We start from the raw sequence: 24,384 nt of genomic DNA on the forward strand, positions 1-24,384 counted from the left end.
TTGGGAGAAGTGTTTGCTTCTTGGGAAGCAAAGAAAGGAAGGAGATCCCCTTGAGGAACTGGGAAGAAAGAGATCCCTTGTTTTGTGCATTATCGTGGATCGCATGAATCTGCTACAGATTCTGCTCTTCGCTCCATGGGTGCCTGGCTGCCTATGCTAGATGCTGTCTGAAGGCACATTTACTTTCAGGTGCATGTTTGCTCAGGGTGACCTTCAGCAGATAAGTGCTATGAAAAATCCTCTTACCTGTTCTAATAGCAAATGCCTTTCTGGATCATGAAATGAAATCAGGATGAGTAAAATGACATTGAAATTGCACAGAAAATGATAGTAATGAATCAGCAGGAAGACAAACAGTACTTCTGCAATTACATGTGCTACACAGAAAGCTCTCTGTCAACAACAGCTGACCTCTTCAATTTGTCACGCATAATATCTGATTGTACAATTCACCATCTATAGCACTGAAGGGAGACAGTTGTCAAGCATCATTTCTTTATTATTATCATTTTCCATAGATTCAAATGCTCTTTGAAGTGATCAGAGATTAATAAATAGAAACAATTGGTCTGTTCCATCACTCTGCAAAGATTAACACACGATCGTGTCCTTGGCAAAACCTTGCCATGCAAAGCTAGCATGAATGCAGCAATAAGGAAGATGTTCAAGGGACTCTTCCAGACCTTGGAGCAATCTACAGCTGCATCCTCTGAGTGTCAAAACAGGAGTATAGCATGAGGCCTTGTCCCATAAAAGTTGAGTCTGGTTTAACATATCTCAGGAAAGGATATGAAATCAATGGAAACTGGCAGTGTATTTAACAAAAATCAGCATTAAAAAACAGTAGAGCAGGCTGCAATTTTTCTTTTGATACCTCCTGCTGTTATCACTGATCACCTCATAGGCCATACCAAGAACACATCCATGAGCTGAAAAGTAAGGCTAAATAACATGCCCAAGCTTTTTTAGGAAGTCTGCTGAAGAGGGGAGAAAAAAAAAAAAGAAAAGAAAAAAAGTCAACCTGATCATCCAAATCCCAGGCTAGCTTCCCAAGTACTGGAGCATCTTTCCTCTGCCAAGTACTTATCAGACCACTTCACAACTCATTGCCTTTCCAAATAGCTTTTCACTGAGGAACAGTAAGTTGCAAAAGGCTTTGTAGATTGAGCTAGAAAGGTCTTCAGAAGGTGAGCCAGGAATGATTTCAGGTACAGAAAGCAAAATGCTGTCTTGAAAGAGGTCAGAGAAACAGGTCCACATCACTTCAGTGATGCTGCAAAACTGATATGCTGAACATTTAGCCTCAAACATGAACTGAGGAGCCTCCATCCCCCCTCCCTGCCCCTGCTGCCTATTCCTTACGTGCTACTTGAGGATTTTTCAGCTGTTTCATCTCTTACAACAGCTTCTCAGAGCTCTTCTACAATCCCAGGGCAGACTCTGTTATAAAAACAGAATTATGCCTGTTACAGATGTGTCTTTTGATAAATTACCAGCATAACCCTTTATGTAGATACCAACTGCATCATGATAGTATCATATATGAACACTATTTCTTTTCCTCCCTTTCGAGTTAGACAACCAGCCTTACTGACTCTGTGAGCCGTGTACAAAGCTCCTATGACCAAGAGCCATAAAAACAGGTATATCAGAAAACTAAGGGGAAAGGAGGGGGCAGGTGACAAGAAAGGCTAGGGCATAACGGCTGCTCAGACCTTAAGGCTCCATTGCAGGATGGAACTTGGCAAAATATCCAGCTGGATCCAAGGGTGCCCCAACAATGTTCAGACAAACATCATCTAGTGACAGGATCCTGTAGTGACATGCTGCACGTGGCTCAGGAGTCACAGGCTGGCCACGTGGGAGTCCTCGGTACCACTATCGGACGCCTTCATAGTGGTATCCATGGGTCTGTCCGGGATGAGAGGAGGGAATTGTCCTGGTTTGGCTGGGATAGAGTTAATTTTCTTCCTAGTAGCTGGTGTAGTACCGTATTTTGGATTTAGGATGAGAATAATGTTGATAACACACTGATGTTTTAGTTAGTGTAAGCACTGCTCAGCCACAAGTCAAGGACTTTTCAGCTTCTCATGCTGCCCTGCCAGCAAGGAGGCTGGGGTGCACAAGGAGTTGGGAGGGGACACAGCTGGGACAGGTGACCCAACTGACCCAAGGGATATTTCAGACCATATGATGTCATACCCAATATATATAAACTAGGGGGAAAGCTGGCCAGGGGGCTGCTGCTCAGGAACAGACTGGGCATCGGTCAGTTGGTGGTGAGCAGCTGTTTTTAGTTTGCATCACTTGTTTTCTTAGGTTTTATTTCCCTCTCTTTTTGTTATTTTTCTTTTCATTACAATTTTATTATTATTATATTTCAGTTATTAAACTCTTCTCTGCTGAACCCACAAGCTTTCTCACTTTCACCTTTCCGATTCTCTCCCCCATCCCATAGGCAGGAGCAAGCGGCTGCGTGGTGCTTAGTTGCCGGCTGGGGTTAAACCACGACAGGAAATTTGTGCCCCTACCATCATCCTGACAGTTGGAGCAGAACAACTTTCACACTCAGGCAAGATTTCATTTCACTTATCTGACATAAAAAACTCCAGGGCAAAACCTTCTCAAGTGGATTTTGACAAAAAAAAAAGGAACCTACTTGCAGCTCAGCCACTAAGGACAACCATGCTCTTTCTGTCTGAAGCTGTCAGCGGTCCCCTGCTCAGCAGAACATCGACTCCAGCACCACAGGGTTTGAGGGCTGCGGGGAGGAAGAAGGTAGATTTTAAACAAGTCCCATCAATAATGTCTTACTGGGTAAAGTGCAAGAGGTTATTAGACCCAGGACCTTTCAACAAGACTTTCAGTTTTCTTCTTCTGAAATCCTGATTCACTGAATATTTTCCTCAGTCTGATCATATAAAATATGATTGAGGGATAAACAGAGACCTGGACACTTCACCTGAATACCTGCTTTCAAACAGCACATCCAGTAGTGTTCAAAAGGCAATGCCACATGAAGCGCTCCTCCACATTTTGCTTCAAGTTCTTTATAGCCTACCAGCATTTTTCAAAAACAAGACAGCACATCTGTAAAAAAAAAAACAGAATCTAAAAAGAGCTGCCAGTTTAGGGTCTTGAAGACTAGTTACTGCTGTGCTAGAGGAAGAAGACCACAAGCAAGGGGTCTAGTACCAGCAGAAGAATAAGGATAACTACACAGGTGCTTTTTTTCATCCAGTGTGCTCACCTCAACTTGCCTTGGGGAGGACAGGAAGGTACCTGGCACAGGGGATGAGCAATTGTTTAGTTGTTCTGAAAAGAAACTGCACAGAAAAAAGTTTAAAGTTCTCCTAGTTTTGGAGAACTGTTACTGACCTTTTTCACTGAGCTGATAAGGGTTTGGGAGGTGGGGTTTGTTGGGGTTTTTTTTCTTTTAAACTCTGAGATGTCACTTCCCAGTCTAAACTCAGGTCTCTGCCAGAAATCAGCTGCTACTTCTTCCTTGACTTACTGTCATCATTAGAAGCACTTTGATTTGAAAAAAATCAATTGAGACAAAAGTGCTTTTATTTACAATTCCAAAATATTTTAATGTAAGTTTTTCTTTAAGGTGAGCACTTTTGAGCTCTTAAAAATAAGAGAACAAAACTTAACATAATGAAGCATTTGGCTTCTACCATCAGCACTTCCCTGGATTGTGGCTTAGTTTTCTGAGATAGCTTAACTATCCTTAAAGCACACCAGGGTTAGAAAGGCATCAGACATACCCTGTGACTGTTGTGAAATTGGCTCAGAGGTGAAACCAGTAGAAACTGGGCTGCCAGCAAAGTGGGGAGTGTCACTGTCACTCCCAGAGACAGGTCCTCTGCCATGTGCCCCCCCAGCACGTGCATGTTGAGAACAGAGCTTCAGCTTTCTCCTAAGGGCATGGATTTTACACAACTGACAAAAACATATAAGCATCTGTGAAAATAGCAAGTGTAGAGATGTTCATTGTGAGTACGCCAAGATATCAAGTACTGAAATGTTATATGTTGTTATAAATAAAAAAAAAAAAAAAGAAAGAAAAAAACCCCAGAGAGATAAAATACATCAACTTCTAAGTAAAACACCTCTTAAAACAACCTATTAGAAGTAGAAGCTGGGGAGGTATTCATATTTCATTTCTTGATAAGAATATCTATTTGGAAACTCTCAGCCATTATTAAGAGACTTGATAGTTTGATGCTGCTTATGTCTAATCAGTATTTTTAGAGAGAGTTTGAGGGTTTGTGAATTTACTTGTACCATAATCCAGAAATCTTCCTCGTATTTCCTCACTTCTGTATCTCATGGTTGGTTTTAGCAATTTATTCTGACAAAAAACAAATACATTCATGCTAAGATGTTAAATACACATGCACTCTCCCAAGGAATTTCAATCTTGTTTATCACAAATGCATCTTTCATTTCTGATTTTTCTATTCCACAGTGGTAACCAGATGAGCCTTTTGCTTGTTCATTTGCATCCCATCCCATCTCCCTTTCAAAAAGCTCAAAAATATACTGCCAGCTAGGTCCACTGTATTTAATTATGCCCTGACAGTTCCTACACATTTGGAACTATAGGGGTAACGCTTTTGCTTTACACCATTAGCAAGCAGTAAGGTTGGGCAGCTCTTTCTTCTGATCCCCACCCACCTATTCCACCTGGATCTCTAAGCACTTCTGCAGTACAAGTATCATTACTTGCAATAATCATCTGCAGCTTATTTGCATAGACAGTACGTCTTGATGAGCAGTGTCAAAGCAGCATTGCATTCTGTTGAGATCAGCAGTGTATCAAGTTTGGTGCCAAAGGACAGTGGAAGATTTCCTGTATAAAGCATTCAGGTGGAGTGTGTTAAACCATGACGAAGAATGAAAAAAAAACCCACAATTCTGCTGCAGTTTTTCCATTCAGCTGCATGGTCTGTTTTGTCTTACATCTGCCTTTCAGTTTGCCAAAAGGATGTCAAATTTGGAGTACATTCTAGAAACTGTAAAGAGGAGTCCCACGTAATGCCAAGCCGGCACTTGTTTGTGCATTTGCCTTGCCTAAAACTAGGGTCTAAGAAAAAGCTCTGTAGAAAGGAAGGCATTTCAGTTAAAATACAAAAGCCAGGAGAGTTGCATTTCCAAAGTAAACACTTTTGACTTCCTTCTGTTCAAAATGGATATTTCTCGTGTCATTATCCTAACTTGTAAAAGTAATTGCTGAAACAATCACCCCAAGATCCTTCTCATGGGACAGAAGGGTTAGACATTTCCTTGAGCACTTCCATACACTTTAAGACATTGCTGTTATTAAACCCTCCATATGTTAGAACTGCACAAGAAATTTATCTGTTTCTACACGCCCATTCAATAATGGCATGGTCTGCTGGCCTATTGACAACAACGTTCCAATAAGGTCTTGCCGTGACAGAGCTGACAGCTAGGGTTGGCTTGCTTAACAGAATCTTAACATTAAAAAATATCTCTTTGGATCTTACAAAAACACTACCACATCGTGCCACAAGCTCAGTGAACTGCAACACTGTCTAGGTTTCCTTGAATTGCTCTAAGAAAAATTAATCTTTATTAAATATGAATTCAGAACAGAAATAAAACAAAATGAAGTAGCTTTTGGCAGGAAGCTGCTCTATGTTCTTTATCAGAAGCCAACCATGATTAGAAGTCTACTGGATCAATGTCAAAATCAGGGTGCCCAGCAAGAACTGAAGTGTGTCACCTTCATTTCCAGTCCCTGGAGTATATTTCAACCTGTATTTTCCCCTTTATTCTAGAATTTTTTTAATCACTTGCTCCAAAACAGCATTTAAAACATGCTTTCTAACTTGCTGAGTTATAGGGGGTCATTCCTAGGGTGCCATAAATAACGGCCTTCATTTCTGGTATTATTATCTTTCCCATTTTAGTATCTCTCAAAGTGACACTTTGCTGGGTGCCCCTGTGCCTGAGATGAAGTAACAATACTCACTGGTACTGAACCACATTTATTGGAGAAACATTCCCGGAGTTATTGACTTGTACTTTAATGTGGTTCTCCTTTACATTTTCATTGCAAATTTTAGATCCAATTATTTTACAGGTGGTTTCAAAGCAGAGCAGTACAGTTTCTCACACACTTTTCTTTCCTCTTGGAGGCATGTACTTGCATTAGTAAGTTACACTCATGTTTTACTGCTCATAGATTGAATTACATTTATCACTCTGCAAGCAGAAACAGCATGACTGCCCTTCTACATGTGAAACATGCAATTCATCGATTTCTGGAGCTGTAACCAGAGCTTTACATTTATCATATGTCAGTTCTGGTTTACTTAGCAGTCCCCTGTGCGGGACAATGTAGTTTAAAATGTTGCTATTAAAGAGGAAAAAAAAGAAACATTTCACATACAATGGTAACATTCATCAACTGTTCTTTGCAGAGTGATGTAGCACTATTTATCAACTACCAGTTTCCAATCTCTCTAGCAATAACTTTCTTACTCTTACGGATGGCTCAGAGATCCAAGTACAAAATGACAAAAAGAATAGTTCAAACACGACCCATATAAACCTGCTACCTGTGCTGAACTACAGCCCCTTTTTTACAATAGGAAGAAGCAATTTTTGATCCCTGAACTTTTTGGCTGAAGGTTCGTGACCCTTAAGGAAATTACTTTGCCCCCAAAATTAAGAGCGTCACTCCCAATTTTGAATACCCCCATTTGAGTGAACAACTCCGTATTGAGGCATCCTATTTCAGAAGCCTCTGAATCCCTCAAGCGCTCGGCTTCGTGTGGGCAGCCCCCGTTCAAGGGGACTGTCTGCTGACCTCATGGATGTGTTACAAACCCAAACAAACCTCGGCACCTGCCATTTGGTTTTCGGATTAAATGAAAGCGAGGGTAAGTGACAAAAACCTCATCCCTACCTCAACTATTTAAGTGAATATCCATAGAGATGAAACATCTTTACCTAGTTCTGAAGCTCTTCCACCCACTTGCCCCTTTTTTTAATTTGTGGCTGTGATCAGCACGAAGGCTCTGGCAATGGGTCAGGTGTACAGGGCCACTGTCTCTGGTTCCTGGTCAAGCAAGCCTATTCTGTTGTCCACGAAGTCAGGAGAAGGTTTTGTTCCTTTCTTTTCTGGAGATGTTGCACGTCCCTTCCAAATCCCAGATGGACAGTGGGAGAGAGGCTGCAGAAACACACCTAGGACCATCTGCAAAATGTTTAGCAAGCAAAATTTCAGCAACTTGGAGCTTGTCACATCTCTCTAGACTTTAAGGAACAAAGTGTATTGTTTGCAGGTAAATGCTAATCTTCTGTCTGCAAATGCACACTTTGTCTGCCCACTGCAGATACTCTCTTTCAGTTTTATGAAATGCAGCTATTCACGTCAGCAAAATCTACATGCCTTACCAGGCTCTTTACCATTAATTCTCATCTGTACCAAAGAAACAGGATGCTCTCTGAGATACCTGATGAAGGTACTCTTTAAGCACTTGTCATTGCATATATAGTGCATACAGAACACCACTGTTTGAGTATACCTCTGCAGTGCAGCATTGGAGAATGTACCTTATATATTACCATATTGTAGGCAACAAATACAAGCTTAGTGTAACAACATATTATTTTCAAAATCATCCAATATATATGTTAGAAGGTCAACTCTGCAGACTCATCTACATAGACAGCATAGCAAAAATGTTTACAAGTGATTTAGAAATAAAACTCTGGATGCTACAGTTCCAGGAGAAGTAAAAACTAAAAGCTACAAAATCATACAGGCTTCGTTTTGGACTGATTGAACTTCCAAGTACAGTTGCTTCAGACATTTTCCCAAGAGAATTGAAAGCCACTGGAGGAAAAAGCATTTGTGTGCACGCGTGCATATCTTGTGCATACACACAGACACATACATTATATTTATGCTTGCACATGGTGCGATTTCTCCTTTACACTGAGCAAAGCATACAGGATCCTAAGAGCTACCAGTTAATTTGGCGGCTGTATGTTCAGATACAGAGCACATCTGCCAAATGACAGAGAAATTGATTGATCGCCACAGATTCTTTTTTCTTACTTGATGCTGATGTAATTTATATCAGAAGCAGAGTTGGAATGCCAGCCTGGACCAGCAGCCGGCTGCGGCCCCAACACGTTAGCTCCCAGTTTCCTCTGTTAGTTGTATACCTCTGTAGATCTATCAACCTGTCAGGCCCAACTTCTGAACTGCTTTAATGTGCTCCAAAGATAAACACTCCTATATTTAGGAAAGGAAATGAGAGGCTTCTTTTGCTGATAAAAATATGATTTACAACAGGCATTGAGACAGAACCCTTCCAATTAAAAACACCACTTCAGCGTATTTTTTTTTGTCCTTGATATCAATGAAATCAGAATGCCGGTGTAATTCTGTTTGTTAATTTTAGCTTGATTTAACTAGGAGTAATCCCCCTGAGCCCGTAGCTGACCTCCAAAGCATTCCAGCTTCCTGTGGGATAACAAGGAATAATAAGAAACATGCTACTGTAAAATAAGCAAGGCTAGTGTCAAGTTTGTTCCTGTGTTGTCAGATAGACAAGCCTATAGCAAGTACTCAGCAATGATCAAATAATGTCCAGAGACCTTTTTCTAGCAGACAACTCAGCAACTTCAAACAGATTTCTTGCACTAATTCACTCATGGTACGGGCCAATAAAGTGGTATTAATCTCCTGCTTTAAATCAAGTTTCTGTCGTAAGGTTCCATTAATCTCTCCAGTGTTATCAAATGTCTTAGTGGTAGGAAATTATATTTCTAAATTGAATTTTGTTCTCTTTCAGTGTAATAAGAAATATTTCCCAGACTTCTAATAGGAAGTATAAAACCTATGACACCAACAATACATTTGAATAAATAAAAGCCATAAATTAAAGCCACTTTCTTCCAAGCCCCAACGTTGGAGCAAAATAACAAAAAATTGGTTACCTAGAAAGAAGAAATTTAATACAAGATTTTAAACAGAAGTGAGGCAACAGATGGTTATTTTTTTAATTACCTTTTTATAGCAATTGGATTTAAAAAAAAAAAAAATCTATAGTCAAATAATCTCCAGGCATTAATAAAAAACTTAGTGATTCTTAGTGTATATACTTTACAAGATGTCCTAACTTGCAGCCTCTACTATTTTTAATGGAAACAGATACTCTTTACACAAGTCTGCAAAGTTAGTGCCCCTTTGTTTCATAGGAGACAAATTTACAGTAAGTAAATGTCTCTGCATTAAATTTACTACGCTAAAGTTAAAATGAATAACCACAGGCAACAAAACAACGTAATTTTATGGCCAGCAGTAGAGCTGCAGGGTGGATAGGGGTAGGAGGCAGCAGAATCTACTGCAGCATTGTCATATTTTACAGCTTTTACTTTTCAAGAACAATACCATGACCTCAGTAATGTTCAGATAGACTTGTCCCACAGACTTTTTGAATATTATCTACTGCCAACCATTACCATCTCACTGAGTGCAACAAACAGCACTGGACAGGGACTTGGATCAGAAACACCACCTGCACAGTTGCACAGCAGTAAATAGAGAGAACTCTTACATATCAGTATATTTGAATTTGCACTGGGCAGAGCATTCAAAGCCACATGCCTGGGCACCACCACTCAATCCACATCAGCTTTGCAGCCAAACCCAAATCCAGGTGGTACAAAAGAGAGGAATCATCTTAATATATCAGGCTTTGGTTAAGTTAGATGGATTCAATTTCACTCAGATGCAATTTGCATTAAAAAAAAAAAAAAAAGACAACCTGTGTAGCTATAGATTTATTCCCTCTCTATAGTAATTAGACTTTTCTCACAAAATGAAAGGCAGAACCCTTACCACAAAACCTTTACTTTGGGGAGAGGTGAAGGTGGTGCTAACTTTTAAGTTCAACTGGAAAACCTGATGTAATGACTGAATACAATGAAGAGCACAGCAAGAACTGACTTGCCTTAAACATTCCTGCTTTCACTCCTATGACAATGGTCTCAGAGAGTCCCCTCCAGCATCACTGTGATCTTCATTGCTGCATTTTCTAATACATCCCAGCCTTTAAAGTATCTGTCCTCATAATTAGAGCTGATCATGAAAACATGAAATAGTTGTGAAAGTTTTGTCCATAAGGAAAATTTATTATAAACATTTCCCAAGGCTAATATGGGCATGTGCATGATATATTTGCAAGTAGAGCAGTCTCATACACACACAAAACTTACAGGAGTGAGCTGAGGAGGCTATGGCGAAAACCATCTCTCAGACTGCTGGATACTTTTGGTGGCAGGAACTAAAAAAGGTCTGATGCAGAGCAAAAATATAACTTAAGTGTTTCCACAAAACAGAGCACTTCGGTTTTGGACAGATTTCTTCGTGACAAAGGCAAGGATCATTCTCCTAGTCAATAGAAAAACAAGGGAGAAAAGAGAGAAGGGGGGGGGGAAGAGCGAAAGAAAAGAAAAAGCACCAGAGGGAGAGAAGGGCGGCCACAGCCACTGAGGCTGGGGAGAAAGGGGGAAGATATCCAAGAGCTAGCAAGCCTCAGGTTAGCATTGGAGCAGTGGTACTGCAGTTTCTGCAAATGATTAGTAATCAAAGGAGCCTGTTCCTGACGATGCATCCAAAGGGGCCTCAACGGTTTTTATAGTCCTTTTGTTTGCCCATCGGGCTACTTCTTCACAGCACTAAGTTTTTCCTCTTTCAAGTAAACCTGTTTTACTACACACATTTGAGAGGCATTTGCAGCCCCAGCTCCAAAGCATATAGATGGTGCGTACGGCCGTGTTCAGTGACCTGCACACACCACATCTCCACAGAGACTTCTTTGCCAGTTTGCCCTAGGCATGCCCCTGATAAGTAGCAGAAGAAAAGTCTTCCCAAAACACTGATGTCTTCCCTGGAGACTGCTGATCAGAGTCTTTTCCTACCATAACTGAGATCCAGCCATATAGAGGAAATACGGTCTTAGGACAATATAAACAGAACCACATGCTCTTCAGGATTTTAAGAAATCTTCAAGAGTACGTGTGAAAATATGTAGTGTAGGGCAGATGTTAACTCTCATATTTCAAGGTGCTCTTCTATGTGGAGAAAGAGAATCTAAAGAGACTAAAAGACTACTTTAAGGTAAGTGTCCTTATTTGTACTACCTGAATTCAGTAAAGATTTCAATAAGTCTCTGCTCAGAACATAAATATAGCAGTTTGGCAATAAAGAGAAAAGCCAGTAATCAAAAACAGAAAGAAGTGACAAAGCAAGTTCTTCAAAGGTCAAACCCACACCTCCCATAGACAGCAGTCTATTAAAAAAGGGCTAACATACAAATACTAAATTCACTAGAGGAAATCATATAATACTGCTCACTAGAGGAATATTGTACTGTATGATCCTCCCATTCCAGCAATTTCTTATACCAATTTACAAGCAAGAGACAATTTTCTTAAAGAAGGTGTTGATAAAAATGCTTTTTCCCAAAAGTTAAAAGCCAAGCACCTTTGGAAGCTCAGCAAAGGTTTCTGAACAGAGACTTCCCTTTACCCACCAAGTTACATGAGCCTGATGAACAGGGTGGCCAACATTTAGTTTGGCCTTTGACAGGTTTAAGGCCTGGCATCCTGTAAAGATAGAAATCAGAGCATTCTACCACTGGCAAGGGAGACTTAGCAGCAAATAATTCAAGATAATTACAAGTTAAATGCATTCCTATTGCTTGATGATACCGATTAATTCTTTGCATGAAGCGTGCAACAAAACCAAACCAGATGTTTACCTTCTGATGTAACTTTATATACCAAAAAAGCAGCTTAAATCCCTGAAGTAACAATGTCATATAATATTTAACGGAATGGCTGGCAAAATGATCTCACTTGTAGGGCTGGGTGCCACCAATATCTCAATTCTCCTGCAGTCAAAAAGAAAACACAATTGTCAGCAAATGTGGGTGTTCTGCAAGTAGCCCTGTACATTTTGAGATCTGATACTTTGAGACCATAATCTGAATTTCACGTGCTGTAATTGGAAATAGGGAGGTTATGCCATCTACATACATTGTATCTTTCATTATGAAATATTTTTAGTGTGTGATTTCTTGCTTCTGATGACGTTGCTCTTTGCATTACACCCAAGGAAATAAAAATGTCATGAAAATCACAAATAATTAAGTTCCCTTACTTAAGCAGGTTCAGACATACTGAACTGGCACAGCTTTATGGCCCAGGATCAGGGTAGATAGTTATCCTAAGGCAGAAAAAGCAACAGAAATATTTTAGACAGATTTATACTTGGCACTCCTTTTTTTAGGGCTGGCAGGAGCTGGTGTTTGGCGTATATCACCACCTGGCTATATAACACCTTCAGAATTAGAGGCCTTCAGACCCCACAGATTCTTTGCTGGTTTACTGCCTTATATCCTTGCCTTTTCAAGACATGCTCAGAAGCATTCCTGATGCTGTGAAGTTTGATTTGTCTGAAGGGGAGGATGACATGAAATTTAAAGATCTCATATTCCACAGTCACAGAAAAATAAGGTCTGTTTTAAAAAAAACAGCATCTCTAGAGCTGCAGGATAGCACCCTGGATGAAGAGGCTGGCATATTTCTGGAAAACCAAGAAACTTCCCACCCTTGCTCCCCAACTTCTTTTTTTTTTTTCTTTAAATGCTGCCTGTTTCAAATACAGACTTAAAGTTTTTTTTCATGTATGTAACTGTTCATCTTACAAAGACAGAAAGCACAGAGCAAAACAGACCAAACAACACTTACTTATCTTTACGTTGTCAGAAAACTGCTTTCTACTTTGTAGAAAACATCAACACCCAGCTTGCTTTTCCCCTCCAGGAAAATTTTTACAGAAGAGGAGGCATGTACCTACACCAATCACACCAACAGTAGGCTTTAAAGCATGATGACAATGCAGTACCGGGGGAAAATAACTCAGGAGTTTGAGTTAGACAAAACCTCCTAAAAATATAGGCATTGGGCTTTACTTTATTAAACTAAAAAAAAAAAAAGTGTTATTTGTAGCAAATATATATTGAAGGCACATATTAGATTTAGCATCGGAGTCTCTACATAACAGAGAAAAAAATGCAGACTTTAAGTATAGATTGTACTAATGAGAGCTTGTATGTATAGAAACAAGGTAGGATTGACACAAGATGGACTGTAAGTTCAACTTTAGGTGGTTTAGTCTTGGTACAGAAGTTGGCAGGTGATGTTGAATGGATACAGAAAAAGACCCAAACAAGAGGAGCATGATACTGACATCAAGGCACCTGAAAATTAATTTCATTTCTGCTGCGAGGAGAAAGTAAGATTTCCCATGAGACAATCCCTACTGCTTAAAAGCAACTTTCCAACTTTGCCAGAAGTTGGAAAGCAACAACTAGAAACTTATTTATCTGAAAGTTAAGGAATCGGCATTAAACCATGGGGATTTCCCACCTTTATCAAATGCACCCCTCCATTCAGACCATCAGCTGCTGCACATAAAAGCCTCCAGTAACAAAGCAGTGAGGACTCTTGAGAAGATGATGCCTCTAGGGCAAGTTAAAGCACCTGAGTCACACTCTTTACAGAGCATTCCCCACCAATTCATTAGCTCTTGAACATAACTGCTTTGCAGACAGGTCACAGGAATGAACCTATGGCTCCACACTTTACCAAGTATATAGTCAAGGTGACAGGGGAGGACAAGACGCTGAAGCAGAAGCAAGCCTTGGAGAGCGTTTGGCTGACCCTGAGTCCTTCTGTATAACTTTATGACCATTTTGAAAATTTGCGACCAGTGAGCACTGAACAGCATTTTCAAGAGAGAGAGTTTCTTGACTGGCTGTTTATAACAGCCCCTGCTCTGGTTTGCTCCAGCTGCCAGAAGAGCTCAGCAGGATGGCAAGACAGAAGAAGAGCAAGGAGACTCCCAAGGCCCCATCCAAGGGCTGTCTCCAAGGAACGGTCACCAGAATTAAGCCCTGGGTAAAAATAGACACTACATCTGGACACTTCCAGATGTCCCTACCGAACTCATCTGTTCTGTGAGGCATCACGCAGATACACAAAGGGTGTCTCCTCTCTCAGAAGTTTACAGCCTAACTATAATAGCATGGGCCTACATACAGAGACACGAAGTGATTTACTAAGGTTACAAAGGAGGTCAGTGGCAGAGGTAGACATCAAACGTGAGCCTCAGCAGTCTCTGTGTAACCTGTCTGTCCATTGAACTTTGCTGGCTGTAAACCACAAAAGATACACAACAGAGCAAAAGCCCCTGGTGAACTCACATCAAACCAGTCAAGACTGAGTAGCAAAAAAGCTTGGTACTGGAGACAAGACAGACACAGAAGCAGAAATAAACCCTACAGTCCAGCAGCACAAGACATGGCCAAAGGTGTTTTCCTGTAAAAGGTCCCAAGGAAATGATTTTCTTCAGGCTTTTACACACACACACACACACACACACAAAAATAAAGTGCACATAGCTATGAGCTGTAATTAACATACTGGCCTCTTGAAGAGTTTTAATCAAAGTACAACTTAATACAACTTATAGAAAGCATAGCTTGACATTAAAGGTTATCACAGTTACTCACTCATACTTTTCCATTACTTCAGTCCATTTCTCTGGTAACACTATCAGCAGAGATGTGGGAAATCATCACCAAATACACTGAAAGAAACTGTAATGAATAGCAAAGACTGTAAGCATGTTTGGTCTTTCCAACACCGTTCTTAAATTGCCACAATCCAGTCAGGGCTGGAGATGGAGACTCTAATTATGCTAAAACAAAAAGACTTCCATAGGAACACGAAACATAAATAAAGCAAGCAATGTCTACCTGAATTTAATCCAGTTGGATTTTCAACCTTTGTGTGTGAATTACTTCAGAGTAAAGTCAGGTGAACAGCTCTTTGCTGGCAAGAAAGGTAATATTAACAGTCAGAACATATTTTTGTTTTAAAAGTACACATACACTATTTCCAAGACATACAGGCAACATAAATAAGGTGCATTTGAAAAACATGTCAACAAGCTAGGGACCAAAAGCAGAAATATGGTAATCAGTTCCCACGTGTCTTGCCCACGCAGTTTACATTTGGAGCTTTCTTAAATTAGAGACACATTTTAGCAGTTATGCATGCTGTTGTGCTTAATGGGTAGCATCTTGTCTGTACAGAAGGCAGCCCCTTCTCATACACAGTCGGAAGCAGCGCCCTTTCAGCAGAAGCTTAACTTGCTTCAGCAAATACTGCCAAGAAAACCTACTTTAAGGCACAGGAAAAAAGAATCATCAAAATTATGAGTCAGCAGAAGATTCATTCTGGACTAGTACCAAATGTGAAAGACAAAATTCACCATCCCCACCAACCCTCCTCTAGAGCTGCTGAGCTCAACCAGTCTTCCCAGTTTGTGGCAACAGACTGCAGCCTTCGGACCAGGTGGGGAAGAAAAAAGGATCACATCTCGAGGGGGCCCAGGCACTTTTCTGACCTGCCAGCTGAATGACATATCTGTTGTTGAAAACACCCCTGTTATTCCACATTTCCATAGGATACAACTCACCTCTTCCCTGAAGATACCCTTCACTTTCAGAAGTGTGCTTCTACCATTTATTTTCTCTTGCTTACGTCTTACACAGAGCATCGCTAATACGTGCCACAAATCAGGGGTAAAGTGCATTAGTTGTCTCCAGGCCTAATCTATTACGGAATTTAGATTCCCTATAGTACAATCCCTTCCTTTAGGTGACATACACCTAAAAGCCATACTGCCATAACATCCACAGGTGTCCAAATACCAATCAATAGCATCACTTTATTTCTAGAGACAGCAATTAGAAGAATTTATCTAAAATAATGATTCTACATAGACTCACCTAAATACGTCAGAATAAACTTACTAACACAGACAAGCTGTGTAGTAGATACCTGTGAAATCTTCGCCAATGTGCATGTAAACCACTCTTCAGGTATTCAGTTTTCTTTCCAGTCCATGTAATTTGTAGACCAAGGTGTTTTTATATACTGGACAGCACTAAGGTTCAGTTTCCTTTTACCAGAGGTTATAAATTTGACTAGACAGCAACAATTGCTTTTTAATCTAAGCAAACTGATCTGTCAGAGGCAATCAGTACAGTGAAGCTATCCCAGAAGAATCCTAATAATCCCGATGAATCACTCGGCGCTATATGAAACTCAATAGCTGAACTCTTGGCACAGAATGTCACAAGCACTTAATGCAGCAAGTATATACAGCTGCAAGCAGCGGGCTCAGGGACACATGCCTACACTATGTTTGCACTCCTGCTGCATTTCTACACGTTTTGGCATTAATCAGTTTCTAATCATATTAGCATAACTTTGGGGGTTTTTTTAACAATTTCTCATGGAAAAAAAATAACACGCATTTAGGGATATTATTTGTTATTTCCATCAATGGGTACATATTACATTCAGAGAAAATGGTCCAGAAAAATCTGGATTAGAAATTGGAAGGGTTCTATTGTAAGAGAAAAATTAGCAATATACAGTAGTCAATGACATGAGGAGACCAAGATAGATGGAAGACATTGATTTCAGTGGAAATATTTCAATGGAACATTGCAGCCCTTCTCATTGGTGTTTTGAGCTTACCTGTAATATTTCAAACATACTAAGTAAGCATTTTAAAAAATTGTGCTCCACTACATTATATGCCATGTATGGAAAGACACACAATAATGCCATTTTTTAAAACCAAACTAAAGGTGCATAGGAAACCCATTCTATTTTAATTCAAATTTTATTAATTTATTCCATTAGTTAAAATTACATGCAGATTTTTATAACTGCAACAAGAAATACTACTTTATACGCTTAACTAGAAATGTTACAATCTACCTAACTGTATAGAGCTACTTTCAAATGAAACTAAGTATAAGAGTAAGCCAGTAAGTAACCTTATGCTAGGTTTCCTTATGTGGTTTGATTCCTACTGCCTCTAAGCTACAGCTAGTCCCACAAACGTCCATTAACTCTGTTATTGTCCTTAGAAAGTAAAAAATTTGTTGAATTGACAAGTGTGTCTATAAAACATATATCACAGTCTCTAGTCTATCAGCTGTATGATTATCTATAGTAAGTCTGGGTATAAACAGATGTTCTGACTTGAAAAAGCACTTATCTTTACAACTCAAGAATCCCTCAGGAAGTTTAATCTAGTTGATTTAAAGCTTTGGTTCTTAGCATCAGTTTAGTAGTTGGGTCATTTTACTTCTTAACTGGAGAAATACTTTTCTATGGACATGATAAAAATTCTTAGTAACAGCTGCATGTACAAACTACTGGTTTGCCCATAAATTCAACAGCCTAATTGAAAACCGACCCACTATTTCAAAATGAAGGTAAGGAAAACACACACATACATGCAAAATTCCCAACTACAAGGCCAAAATTGAAAGCCTTCTTTATTTAATCTGCAACAAGATTAAAAAAAAAAAGCACCCAGTTCATCACATTAATAGAGGGAAACAAAATCTCCACAGCCTAAGACACTCCGGTATGTAACATTTTACTATACTAGTACTAATAATATTGTATATATATTTTAAATATATTATATATAATCTAAACACTTTGAGTTTATGTAATGTATATATTTTATATTGTTTTATACTTTTTTAAATATTTATTGTTATATATTATATATAAAATAGCATAGAAACTACAGAGAAAAAGAAACTAGCCTTCAAAATCTGAAAAGCCATCTTGGGAAAACACCTTGTTCTTCACCCTTCAACATCTGCATCACATTCGAAAAGCTTGTGGTGGAGATAAAAGGTGCTAAATACAGATGACTATGCCTGTCTGGTAAGATTTAAGACAGGGTCATCCATTTCCTCTTACCACAGTTCATATTTATCAGTGTGTTAATTAATCAGCTAGTTTTCTTACAAGCATTCTTCCTAACACGCAAGAGAAATTCCCAGAGAGATAGTACCATCTTTGTTTTCTGATTTCTGAACTGATTGCTTCTGCCGCGGTTTAACCCCAGCTGGCAACTCAGCCCCACACAGCCACTCACTCACTGCCCCCACAGCGGGATGGGAGAGAGAACTGGAAAAGTGAAAGTGAGAAAACTCGCGGGCTGAGATAAAGACGTTTAACAGGTGAAGCAAAAGCCGCACACGCCAGCAAAGCAAAACAAGGGATTCCTTCAGCACTTCCCCTGGGCAGGCAGGTGTTCAGCCATCTCCAGGACAGCAGGGCTCCAGCATCACGTGTAACGGTTACTTTGGGAAGACAAACACCATCACTCTGAACATCTCCCCTTCCTTCTTCTTCCCCCAGCTGTATATGCTGAACATGACGTCATATGGTCTGGAACATCCCTTGGGTCAGTTGGGGTCAGCTGTCCCAGCTGTGTCCCCTCCAACTCCTCGTGCCCCCCCAGCCTGCTCGCTGGTGGGGTGGGGGGAGAAGCAGCAAAGCCCTTGGCTCTGGGTAAGCACTGCTCGGCAGCAACGAAAACAACCCCGAATTATCAACCAACCAACCCTGTTTTCAGCACAAATCCAAAACATAGCCCCATACCTGCTGCTATGAAGAAAATTAACTCTATCCCAACCAAAAGGAGCACAACTTACTACCTGGAATAGAGGATATCATTCAGCAGCTGTATTCTTTAGATTCAATCAGTTAAAAAAAATTAAGTCTTGATCATTGAGGGAACTCTGGATTCTGCTTTTCAGCCACGGATGCCTGGCTGTCAGAGGGCACTGGGAGGAATGGAAGCAGGCCAGTGCCAGCAAGAGACTTCCACTGCCTGAACATCAAAGAACCTCTTGTGTCCAGGGAGCAGAACTGCAGAGACGACTTTCCTTCTGAGTGAAGGATCAACCCACTACATGTACAAAAGGAATGACAATCGCTTGGTTCAATTTCTGTGCTCAATTCCTGTGCAACGCCATACAAGTATTACTGGAAAATCACCTACACGTTAAGACCTGGAGAAACACCTACGGCGTACTGCTTGTCTGCATATCATAAGGGAAATAAGATTTATTTACTTATTTATTCAAATGCTTTTCTAAAGCCATCTGAGCCATCTTCTTCACCTTCCTTGCCAATCTAGGTTGGATGTCGTGAAGAGAGCTTCCACTCCCGCTCAGGTCTGGAAGAGGAAGAGCAAGGCTTTTCTGAGGCACTGTTGAGCTGTACTTTGAAAGCTGAATCAGCTCATTAGACTTCAAGAACAGTCCAAATAAACAAAAACTTTATTTAGGAGTATAAACTCAAAATTATAGCGTTCACACACTTCCAAAGCAAAGATGGTCCTAACATTTTTTTCTACTGTACATATGCAAGTCCCAAGACTCTGGAAAATTCAGGCCAACCATCTTCTCCCTCTCATTCCCTTTTCAATCTTACTGACTACGGAACATACAGTGGAAGTCATTAAGCTACATTTCACAGTTTATGGTTTTAATGGTTTTGCAACATTAGATGCACAACACATTTTCAAGCATCAAAACCCAGGCTTTGCTGTCTAACATTTCATAAAGATAATAAAAGTTAATGAGCGCTCATGATCTATGATCTGACAAGACATCTGTTCTGTTCTTTTTGAGATAAAACACTCACCCTGCCTTGTTCTAGCACAGTGGGAGAGAACAAATACAAACCAATTAATCATTCTAAACTATAAGCTATATTAAGTTATAGTTTTTCAACAGGCTTTTCATACCCTGTTGCTAACAGGGCACAGGTGTCCGAAAAACAGTCTTTCAAAGCAGTAATTAAATCCCGCTAACTTCACATGGTCAACTGCAGCAGACAGTACTGTTCAGTGTTTCAGCAGGAAAAAACTTACTCAAAACACGCAATAACAAGGTTGCTGTTATACCAAGGGTCCAGTATCAAGAGCTCTATTCCCATTTTCTACATATTTTCATCATGCTTTTTTATTGCAGGAGTATTTTAATAAAATTTCATTCTGACCTATCAAGGGAGTCTTTGGTACAAATATTACAGGAAATACTACAAGATACCTCCTATAGGACATGACTAACATCAGTATGGGGGAGGAAGGAGTAATCTGCTTCTGAACCATTTGTGAGGCTGTAACGGAGATCTGTCATAGGGAACTGCTGAGAACATTAAAACTCTGTGTTCCATTACATTTCAAAACTAGTTGCTGAGCATTTTAAGAATACTGTTTGAGACCAAATTCAGCTTGTTGATACCTATGTCACCTACAGTATAACACAAAAGTGTAAGTGCAAAAAAAAAGAAAAAGAATCTGATTCTTTTTTCCCCCTTGTCATGGTATGACATGTTTTGGACACTACACAGGAGTACACAAGGTTTCCATTTCCTGCAAATCGCTGTATATTACCATGAAACAGAACATGTGAAATGAAAAAGAAAAAAAATTACAGATTGCCTAGCAGTAAATGAACAACAGTATTTACAGTAAAAGCCTCAGATAAAGATAAAATCCCAGTTTACATAAAGAAAACAAAAATACATAATTCTTGACAAATACCTTGTATTGCTCAATACACTGTCCTGCAATCAATCTACCTTGCAAAGGCACACAAAGAAATAAGCTATATAGCCAGGGAAACAAGCACTGCCCAACTGTGCAGAGAAGTGAAGTACTTTTGCTAACTGAAGGATGCAAGATAATTGGGATTTAATGCTAAAACCCCCTACAGCCTCAAACATCTAACCTATCTAAACAGTCTAAGCTTCCTAGAGCATGCCAGAGACAAACAGCAGCTCTCCACTGACTGAAGCAATAGTCTAACCAGCTTTCACTGGATTGACCTGCTGGAAGAGTCTGCTCTTTCCACTAACTAAAAGCGGTATTCTCCTTAAGTTGCAGTCAGAAACACCACGTAAGAATTTAAACCAACATTTATGCATACATGTGCACAAACAGAACTGAAAGGAAAATCAAGCTAGTAAGTCTATGTATAAAGCTTAGCCCAAAGGAAAATTACTGTGGCACCACTGAATCAGATGGTCCACAGGTTTCTCTCTCACACCCCTGGAGAGGTTATATATGTTTTAGATTAAAATAAGTAAAATCTGATAAAACAGCACTAAGTAAGCAGCCCAGACAGATCACAGCTGGTGAACTCAGGCTACACATATATTAGCACTTCGTTTAGGAAAGCATGAATGGATCAGAAGCAGTTTGTGCTGAGGACCTGGATCTTAAAATTTAGGTGGTTAGGGGATTCACTATATCTGCACTCATTTACTAAGTCTTCAGATCACCTCTTCAGATCAGTTAGGTCTTGGAGACATAATTAGATGTTCATCCATTAGCATTTGGTACATTTTTGGATCATGTTTTTCATGATCCAAATGTTTAGTTTCACCTGGAGAGAATTCAGTTTGCATGACAAGCAGGGATGACCAAATTAAAAAAAAAACAAAAAAAAACAAAAAAAAACAGACAACAACAGAAAACACACCATCAAACAAAACCAAAAAACCACTACTAGCCTGAACCAAAACAATAATGTAGACCTACTGTAGAGCCCCTAAAAAGCAGTTATGCAAATGCATCATCTACCCCAACATGTGCAGCTACTTATCAAAAACACATGCTGATTTGCCACTGCTGTGTATTTTTATATATTATTCAAGTGATATATTCTAATTTTCTATAAATTTTGGCATGAGATTCTGATTATTATAGTCTTGCCAGTTAATCTCAATAAGCTCAACTTCCTTCCTTGTGCATTTACTTATGTCCATCCACACACTTTGACAATGCCTTCTCAAATGCTGCTTCCATGACAATTTAAATTATAGTAAGATGAATAAAATCCGGGGGGGGGGATAAATAAAAAACCCACAAAGACACACAAACTTGTCACATTCAGATTCTGATAAAAATATTAAAATTTAATAATACCTTTTGAACATACAATTATGTCAAGGAAAGAGTAAAGGCATTCAAACAAATGGATAGATCTTAAATAATATTTACAAATTCTAAACTGCAAGTTGACTATAAAGTCACAAATACTTTAAATACTTAGTAGAATATAGTGTAAATTCTAATATAAATTAGATATTAAGTTCATCTGTTATTTTTTCCAGTCTAATCTTTACAGACTATATACATTAAAATACTAAAAAGTTATAAAATTTTATTTCTGTTACTATGCAAAGAAATGGAAAATACATCAGATCTGTCTTACTGTACAATATCCAAATTGAACTTTCTATAGCATTCTCTCTAAAAATAAACGGCACTTTCACATGCAACAAGGCATAAAGTACAAGTCTGTCCATTAGCAGTATGCCATCTGAGTGCAAAGTAAACTAAAATGCAAATGTCATTCAACCATATAGTTGAAAATCAAAAGTAAACTACGGAAAGAGATTCTGACAAACTTTCTGATTCAGACTGAAGTAATAATGAAAAGCATGTAAACTGATTTCCATACAGATCTATAATTTTAAAAAATGAAAATACAGCATGCTGAGAAGTTTGTCATGATGGTATCAAAGTTACTTTGACAACATGTAATGGAGGAAAAGCTGATGATCCTGTACAAATTCTGAAGCCCAGCCCTGCCAATGGGCTGCAGCATCTAAGCTGCTTTTCTATTGACAGTTTCTAAAATTACTTCTGCCACTCAGAATTGCACATCAGTAGTCAGATGAGTTTTCTAGACTTCTTTATGCCATTGTATAACCATAGCTTCCACAGTGCAACGCCACAAGAAGCCTGTCCTTAAGGATTTCTTTACTTGGGTATTCAGGTAACTTGAGCATGTTGATACTGAAAAGAAAAGAACAAAGCCACATCACAGTTCAGCAAGAAACCCAACAGTAAAGTTTTCTGATTGAAAACCCTGAAGATGTCACATTCATGAGAGAAAACAAACCTGTGCTGCATTACGACACCATTGAGCATTCAAATATATTGCAGGAAATAAGGTTTTTTTCACTTCAGTAAATTGTAATACAATAATTTAACTTGAATATTCCCTTATTGATCCCACTGCTTTTAGTTAAGCAAAATGAAGCAGTTAAACAACGAGCAAGCATAATGTAACATCATCTGAGATAAAACCCATCACTTTCATCTTGGATAGTGAATACTCTACACTACTCTACTTTTCACTGCGACTGACGTGAAAAAGCCCCATTTTTAAGATATTTCAACAACACTAGTTAGCATACCACGTGCTTGATGTTGGTAAAAGATTTGCAGTATATGGCACAGCAGCAATTGTAAAATTTTGCAATCCACTGCCACCCATTATATGGGCAAAGCCACCATGAGGCACCCTGGAACTGAGAAAATTCACAGAAATTAGACTATTACAAGAACATTATAAGCCAAAAAATATAATCTTTACACTGCAAATATCTCCTACTGCTACATGTGACCATTTACTAATACTTTTATCAAGCCTCTCCCTTTCTTACCCATATCAAAATTCTCACTGTCTAAATGCTTTTAATTACAATATTGAATAATGCATTTGTCCATTTACATTAGGCATCATATTGTTTGAATGATATTTAAGAGAATTCTGTTTGCACTTCTACAACCAGTTTTTATAACGGAACGTTATCTCAGTTCAGGCAAACATCTATGGATATTTATATTTACAGTTTAAGAAATAATGCATCATAAAAGTTTATTCTCCAATTACTATCGATGGGACAACTAACCAGTGTCCTTGACATCTCTTTTCATTTATTACTCCAGACCACATATTTCAACTAACTAATAAAACCATTACATCAGTCACACTATCACCCAGTGACAATATATAGCAAAACCAGAACACACTGAAAAAAATCACCAGCATCTTCAGGAATGCATTCTCACTTAATCGTATTACTCATTAATATTATCATTATTTTTTTCCTTTTACCAATATATTATTCAAGGATTACTCAAGGTGTAAATAGACAATAGCCCTGGAGTCTTCAGAGTCCCTTCCTATAATTTTAAACAGAGACAAATAGAATAAAATTCAGATATTTTTATAATATCAGCTTAAGTCGGTATGCATTACGAGGCAACATGTTGTTAGCATGGCCCTCACACACCAAAAAAAAAAAAACAAACCCAAAAACTATAATGAAAGGATAAGAACTAAAAAGAAGTTGAACGTGAGCCAGCAATGCATCCTTGCATCAAAGAAGGCCAGCAGCCTCTTGGGCTGCATCAGGAAGAACATCACCAGCAAGTCGAGGGAGATGATCCTTTCCCTGTACTCTGTGAGAAACATGTGGAGTCCAACTCCAGTCTCCCACTACAGGAGGGACAGGGACAAACTGCAGCAAGTTGAGCAAAGGGTGACTAAGATGGTAAGGGAT

The 24,384-nt window shown here is 39.1% G+C and overlaps 1 protein-coding gene across 8 annotated transcripts in view; it reads right to left on the minus strand.

Annotated features, from left to right (window-relative positions):
- Positions 1-21,927: 21,927 nt before the first annotated feature.
- The window catches only part of HACE1 (HECT domain and ankyrin repeat containing E3 ubiquitin protein ligase 1), a 52,769-nt gene continuing 50,312 nt past the window's right edge, over positions 21,928-24,384 (minus strand). For 6 of the 8 annotated variants that reach the window (XM_075046681.1, XM_075046682.1, XM_075046678.1 and 3 more), the window contains 2 exons: positions 23,233-23,346; positions 21,928-22,828 (listed from right to left, as the gene is read on the minus strand). In XM_075046681.1, coding sequence (XP_074902782.1) covers positions 22,726-22,828; positions 23,233-23,346 — 217 coding nt within the window. In that variant the 3' untranslated portion in view covers positions 21,928-22,725. The remainder of the gene's footprint in view (positions 22,829-23,232; positions 23,347-24,384) is intronic. The other 2 variants (XM_075046685.1, XM_075046684.1) reach the window with 1 other exon arrangement.

Source organism: Buteo buteo, chromosome 15 (genome assembly GCF_964188355.1).
Source record: "Buteo buteo chromosome 15, bButBut1.hap1.1, whole genome shotgun sequence".
Taxonomy (NCBI): Eukaryota; Metazoa; Chordata; class Aves; order Accipitriformes; family Accipitridae; genus Buteo; species Buteo buteo.